Source organism: Limulus polyphemus, unplaced genomic scaffold (genome assembly GCF_000517525.1).
Source record: "Limulus polyphemus unplaced genomic scaffold, Limulus_polyphemus-2.1.2 Scaffold982, whole genome shotgun sequence".
Classification (NCBI taxonomy): domain Eukaryota; kingdom Metazoa; phylum Arthropoda; class Merostomata; order Xiphosura; family Limulidae; genus Limulus; species Limulus polyphemus.
The window spans coordinates 341,245-349,161 of NW_013666592.1; the positions used below are offsets into that span (position 1 = coordinate 341,245).

The 7,917-nt window shown below is 30.5% G+C and overlaps 1 protein-coding gene across 1 annotated transcript in view; it reads right to left on the bottom strand.

The window, feature by feature from the left end:
- LOC106461540 overlaps nt 1-7,917 on the bottom strand; it is a gene marked incomplete at its 5' end in the record, with an annotated part of 25,379 nt that overhangs the window by 13,000 nt on the left and 4,462 nt on the right. The window contains 3 exons of the mRNA XM_013921371.2: nt 2,059-2,514; nt 4,933-5,099; nt 6,534-6,601. Coding sequence (XP_013776825.2) covers nt 2,059-2,514; nt 4,933-5,099; nt 6,534-6,601 — 691 coding nt within the window. The remainder of the gene's footprint in view (nt 1-2,058; nt 2,515-4,932; nt 5,100-6,533; nt 6,602-7,917) is intronic.

Genomic DNA, 7,917 nt, shown 5'->3' on the forward strand with positions numbered 1-7,917 from the left:
CGAAGTTACGGAAAATTAATTAACAAACGGAGACGTAACAAAGCACTTCCACTAAAAACAAAGCACAATATCAATATTTAGATATCAGCATCATTAATCAAACAATCAAGTTTAAAGTTTTCAATGAAATAAGCATACAAATACTCCAAACAAGTTATATTACAATGTTTACTACTTTTAGCTTATTACATACAATATAATTTGTTCATCATTACAATATTCTGTAGAGAGAGATCATAAACTTACTCTTATTTTGTTTAATTGGGGTTTCTCATTGACCATTTTAAACACAAAATTCATTCAATTCTGTGGGAAATTCAACAATATTCTTGCTACAAATTATGGGTTTAGAAGTTTGACCAAGTCTCACGACCTTTTAAAAGTTTCGCATCTACATTCTAATACCTTGGGATATTGTTTGAGGTAATACTGAAAAAGCCTTAGCGTATCGATCACCAGTGGTTTGACCTTTTATTATTTTAGATTGTATATATATTAGAGATGCACGGGTAGTAAAATTTGGCTGAATACCACATCTGGGTACCTGGTCACTAAGCTTCGGCCAGGGCCAGGTGTCAACCAAGACCGGTTCTCCCCTTTGCCCCCACCCAAAAAAAAAAACATACACAAAAATTAGAACCAAAAACAAAATTGACGTTTATTACACTTAACTGAATAATCACACAAAACATTCAAGTTATACTTTCCACTTTCAATGCCTAGCCCCAACTTCTAAAACCCTAACCCCTATTGTTTTCAAAACCCCCACCTTCTCCAGAAATCCACTTCTCAAACCATGCCTGTTAATAACCCCTATTGTTTTCTGAATCCCCGATTTTCAGTGGGCAGTCAGTTTTTGTTGCTCAGAACACATTTTTTATAACTAAACCAATTACTGACTGTACCACATAAGTTGCCACAAAGATTGGGGCTTAGATGCCTAATTTTCACACTCGGCTGAAGCTGAGTATTACCGCGTAGACCAATACCCAGCAGGGGCCGAATATCTGGCTGGGTACCCATGCATCCCTAATATATATACAGTTAATGTCAGCTATACAACAGTTCCAAATACTGTATGAGATTATGTCATTAATTACATCAGTTTTTGATAATTACTTTCTTTGCCATATTAATGAGTTTTGTAACTTTTCATTCTAAGTCATACTTTTATTTTAACCTTCTACTTTGTAGAAAATTACTGTGTTTCAGTTTTGACTTTTACAGAATATTTAACATTATTTATTACTTCCTGTAGCCAGATCTATGTGTTTGTAACAGGAGATACTAAAAGTACGAGTGGTAATGTTTTAAACACACCACATATGTTGTTTTTCTTTGCGTTACATTTAACATTATTACATTTCCATGGATAGTTCAGGTATTATTTTATTTTATTTATTATTTTGTATATTCATAAGCATTAGTTACTGCTACTAATTTGACACAGTTTTAATGGTAATGTGTTGATATAAATCTATCACAGATATCACTTTCCTCTAATGTTACATAGTAGGAGTGGCTTAATAATCTTTCTTTGGTCAAAGAAAAAGAAGAGCTGAAAAAAAAACAGGCATGTTATACTAAGGTTTTTTTTATTTCAAATAAATTTACTCTACAACAGTAGTTCAAGCCAACAGCTAGTGTTCTTACTGTTACTTTCATTAACAGTATCTGTGATACTATTTAGTATATCAAATATCATTACTTTTATTACAAAAATTGTTTTGAATTGTTAACTTAATAAATATATATGACCACAACAAAAGGCTATATTTAATTAGATATATTGATTAACAGGATAATTTAGGGTTTCATATAATCAAGAAAGATGTAACATTTTTGCTGTTCCAAAGGCTTTTATCAGTTTCCTCTAGTTAAAAGTTTCACCAATAAAAGGATACTTTAAAAAGTAGACAAACTTGAAATTATCTGAAAAAAAATTTGCCTTAAAATCCATGAGTTTTTCTTAACTACTAGATTTGATAAAATGGGTTACAATTGCTATATTAAAAGTTGAATTTATTTACTAGTTCTAATATTTCTAATGACACTTACGACTATCACCAGCAGAATTCTCACTAGATTTGTTCAACAGTGAAAATACAGGATTGAGAACAGTAGATCCTTTAGTTTTAGTAATATATGTGGTAGCTTCAGTAGTTGTAGAAATCTGTACAGTCATGGGGGTCTCACTAGTTATGAAAGTTTGAGTAGTTGTGGTAGCTCCACTGGTAACATTTACCAGTGTTACAGGTGTTGGACTGCTTGTAACATGTAATGTGGTAGTGTTGATCATTTTTGGCAATCTCACAGTTGAGAAATTGGAGAAAGAACAAACACAATTTTTTTCTTCAACTGAAACTCCTCCTTGCCATTGGCAAACACTTTGATTAAGTGCCTTCTCTACTTCATTAGCACTTTGGCAATTGCGTGACCTTTTACGAACAAGAGATGGGTCACATTTGTTACTATGGAAACAGGATGACCATTGACTCCACGATGACCAAGAAGCTGAACAAAACATAAAATTAGATCAATAGTCATACAGATACTATTTATCTCCTTTCTTTAAAGAAAAACAATGTCAATATCACAATAAGACTAAACAAATGTAAAATTTTAAACACCAAACAATTGATGATAAAAATTATCAAGTGTTTAAGTGTAATAAACAATGTTTAAAATTCCATTCCATGGTTGAGAGAGATGCTTACTTCCTGATCCACAGTTTGAAAAAGAATTTCATTAACAAGGAGATGATAAGCATGGCTAGCCAAAACATAGAAATTAAGTATCATACGACTTAGTACTAAGACTCAGCTCACACTGTAATATTCAACATTGTATAATTTTTATCAGACTATTGCATTGTATATATCTTAGTATGACTACATATGATATATATATACATATAGTTTTGGTACTATATTTGTTTGTACCTGTTGAGAAAAACAAACATATTTGCAAATCAACTGAGTATTTTGAAAAAGTGTCTTAAGAAACAATACACCAATCAAAACTAGAATAGAAAACTTGACATTTAATATTGGTAACAGGCACAATTTCTACTATATTCGAATTGCATTGTACACACATACTATCAGAAGAGGTAAGATAGATAAGTCAATAAATCTTCGGGATCTAGAACTCTGCAGGGGTAAGAGCACGTCACAAAACTTTTTATGCATAAAACAGTTTCTTACTCAATCACACTTTTCTCCAACAAAAGTTTCTCAGGACTCAGTAATGTCTCCAACAAAATGACTCATGAGCACATGCCACTGAATGATCATTCATTGTACTGACCAATGTTGTTTATGTGCAAAATAAGCATCCATTAGAAACAATTTTATTGTTAGTTCAAAAATAGTTTGGTTAGTGAATATCAATATAATAATTACCCTGTATCAATTCTGTGTGGTTTTTACACACAAGCATAATATGATCTAACATCCATTACAAAAACATGATTTAAGCAGAAGTATGACAACAGTTACAATTAAGTATTAAAAACAAAAGTAAAAACACGAAAACATCAGTTTTCTTAGTAAATTCTTTGTGCTGTAAACTTTTTAAATATATATGATATTTATAGAAAATAAAGTCCTTGCAAGACTTCTTATTGTGAATGAAGCCCTACTCTTGCCACATTTTTAATACATAACTTTTGTAATTACTTTCAATTCCATATTAGTTCTTTATGAGATAAATCTTAAAGAAGCCCAGTGAGAAGCAGAGCATGTGTGATGAGACATGATCTATAGTGAATAAATAAGCAGGTTCTTGGATGCCATTATTGATTCACTGTTCAGAATTAATATTCATTGGAGCATTTTTGAGATAATAATCTATTTGTATTTATTAAGTCATGATTTTAGAAATAATTATGGCTACAAATCCAAATTAACCATCAGACTTATCAGTACACATTTTTACTTGTATTGATTATCAACTGCACCTGAATATAAATAGCATAATGAATCGCAATCTTGCCCCAAACTTTACACATGACCATAATTTAGAATATTTTGTCACTAAGTCTGCCAATTTCAATATTAACTGATAGATTATTGTAATTATATCAACCAATCACCTTGAATGTTAAAACCTGGTAAATTTCTATGCTAAAAAAAGTTTTGATCTATTTAAATGATAAGAACAAACAAACTAACTCTTTACGTGTCAACTACACTGTCTTATTTGATGGCAGTGTAAAGTGTTCTACAGGAAACACAAATGTATCTATAAAAAAGGTTGTTTACAAATTTGATGCTATTAGAGAACTTCTGAGGTATTAATCATACGAGACTACAATGTTTGGAAACTTTTGAATGTATTTCTACAAAAATAACACAAACTTCAATTTTTTTAACTTGCTTGTGATACATATTAACTGAATAATGATGATGAATGAAAACTTTAATCAACAAAAACCTAAGTACTTATGCCCTATAACAGAAAATCATGCAGGTAGCATACATGCCCAAATATGATTCTAAGAAGAAAAACAATTAAAAACACTTGTTCTGGTATGCTGGTATGCTTTTAAACAATCTTAAGATACATATATAGTGCTAATAGATTTGAAATACCTTCAGTTTTAGTTCATATTCTTCTTTCTATAATTAATAGCTTGCTTTACTAAAACCTTTGTATTTATCTGTGCCTCATTTATCACTTCTAGGCAACAGAATAATTAAATTAAAATAATGCACTGAACTAGTTAAAAAAAACAATAAAAAATACTTAAATAAAGTCACTTTTCCATTAGGAATTTACAAACTGTTTTTTAAAAGTTGTTTTTAAAATTTGTTCTCTTCTACACATTGTTCTAGCACATTCAATTATTTTGAACAAATATTTAACTTCACTTATTTATCACCTATTTATATTAATCATCAAAAGTTTAAATGAAATATTTCAACTCACCACTAAGTCTAAATGTCACAGATCCAATATCTATTTTGAGTGATCCACCTGCTAAGGAACCATTGGTCTGCTCAAGTACTTTTGTGAAAACCTGGCCTACTTCATCAGCATCATTATCGAGAGCAACATTAAAGAAAACTCGACAATTTACAATGACACTTCCTGGTCTAATTTATAAAAATAAACAAAATACAACATTACTCTTGATCCCACTGACAAAGAACCATGCAGAAATTTAATCAAACCACTAAAATTTAAGTCAAACTGCTACAATTTCTCAGGTGTTTTTACCAATGACACAATGATACAGTATTGTGTTTTATTATACAAATCTAAAAAATTCTTTAAACACTGAGGCTCAGAAGCACTAGCAAGAAATTATATTAATTTCAGTACCACAAAAATTAGCAATTTGGATAAAGTATACATTCATTTATTTTCTTAAAAACAAGCTAAACTTAAACTTCTGTTTTTCTTGTCAATGAACTTTACTTACATGAAAAATAGAAAACATTATTAATATAAAACTTCAATTAAACATTGTTAATGGAAACAAAATTCATATGAATCTTTAAAAATTCATATTTAAGAAAATCAATTAAATAAGATTTTTTAAATAGCTTTATATTTTAAAAAATCCATAAACAATTCAGTATAGCAAGAAGATATAGTATTTCTAACATCATGCTCAAATGTTATGTGAACAAAAAAATATAACTTTCCAACATCCATTTGAGTAAAAAAAAATTATGACTATGCAAGCATAAAAAGTATTATTTTATTTTTTAAACATTCTATTGTATTGGATGTTTTGGTGTTTCCAGATTTTGTCTTCACCTACTGAATGACTTAAATAACTGTGGGCTTTGTATAAAAATTCTATAACCAATTAGTAAAATGGATTTATAAAGGACAACATGCTGGAAGGTTTCTCTGTTAGAGATGACGTTTTGACACACTTTTTTAGGTCTAAAGAAGATCCATGAAGGTAAAAGTGTACTGAAATGTCATCTCGAACAAAGAAACCTTTTAATAAGTTGTCCATTATGAATCTTATTTTATCAATGAATTCATCTACTAACTATAATCTTTAAAGAAGTTCTGTAATCAATCATCAGAACAGAGCTCATACATTTGTAAATGTCTCGCATCACAAAACCAGTACCACGACAATGATGTAGAAAATGATACATTTACCTCAGTAAGATGAAGAAACACAATAAAAACTTGATAATACTCAATACACTTACTAATTTTTTGAATATTTAATAATGGTTCATAAACTGAAGATAGTTTTACTGATAAACATCATGTGAAGAGGAATGTCATTCAGTACACACCCTTCTTTATAACCTGCCATCATCCACTAACCATCAGATAAACTTGTTCAGTCAAAAATCTGAACAGTTCAATAAATTAATGTGCCCAACACTGAAGTAATAGTGAATTAGTAATAGCGGTATTTTTTTAGCAGTAATTACAGAAACAAAATCCTTCTTTTCTCTAGTTGTTTGCATGAGAGGCGATCATTGTTAAAATCCTACTACACTTATTTTACATCTCTGTGACGGTACCAAAATATTTCTTATAAAAATATTTACCTGAATTTCATAATCAAAGTTTTGTTATACCTGCTTGCCAGAGAACTTACTTCAAAAAGTCTATCAACCTACAAAAATGGAATGATACAGTTGTCAATACATATGTTATTTACAGAAAATACATATATACAATTTACAGAAGGTCAAGAACACTTTCAACAGCATAAATATTTGTCAGGTCCAGATCTAAACTAGTACTGCAAAATATCATTTCCAAACTAACACTGAAGAATGAAACTGAATAATTACCATGCAACCTACAACATAATTTAAATACAGAAAACATCATTGAATAAAATAAAAAATTCTGTTGGAATATTTTTCAGAAGTGTTACTAGTTTTTAGTAATGTTTTCAATACAAGGCATTTATTTCCATGTTTACAGCTTAAAGTATAAAACTAAAGTTAAGTTAAATATATTAATACAATGAGTTCTTTAACCTAAGCTTTAAAACTTTTATCAACAATAGTCACAAAATAATACTGTTACGTCTCCGTTTGTTAATCAACTTTCCGTAACTTCGTTCCGACGAAACTTTAACGACACAAGTCTTTACTTAATAAAACTGGTTTATTCTTTCCGAATATAACTTTACGATACACTTAATTTCAAAATTCGCGCTAAAACAAACACTATAACAACGAACGTTAACTTCAACAATACGTCTCTCTCTGACCACAGTTCAATTACTCATTACCTACACACACATTACCGCGTCACGTTGTCACCCTCTTATATATACCAGACTACCCTATCTAGTAAATGCTAGGGCATTCGTGAAGGAAGAAGATAGTTCTAGAAACTAGAGGGCGTGAGAATAGTCACGTGATCTCGATGACGCAACACTGCCCCCTCTTTAGTATTGTTCGTCCCGAACAATAACCACATACAATAAACCAATAATAATTAACAATAACTTAATTAAATGTACAGAATTACAAACACACAAAATTACAATTCAACAAAGTCTCTTAATTTTATGGTACGTATCTTCTTCCGTACTGGTCTCCGTCTCGTTGGCTTCTGCTTCATATGGGGTTCATCTGCTTCATCAGGAAATGTCCTATCGTCGATAACAGTCACATCAGTGGTAGTAACTTCATCAAGAGCTTCATCGTTTCTCTTCTCAAAACTGAGTAGAGTTTCTTCTTCAACGTTGGCTTTTTCAGGTGACACGTCTTCAGGAGCGTCATTTATTCTGTTGTTCACTTCATCTACTTGATTTGCCACCTCTGATTTCCATTTTTTCCCTTCCCACTCTCTGACACCAATTTGTTACGTCTCCGTTTGTTAATCAACTTTCCATAACTTCGTTCCGACGAAACTTTAACGACGCAAGTCTTTACTTAATAAAACTGGTTTATTCTTTCCGAATATAACTTT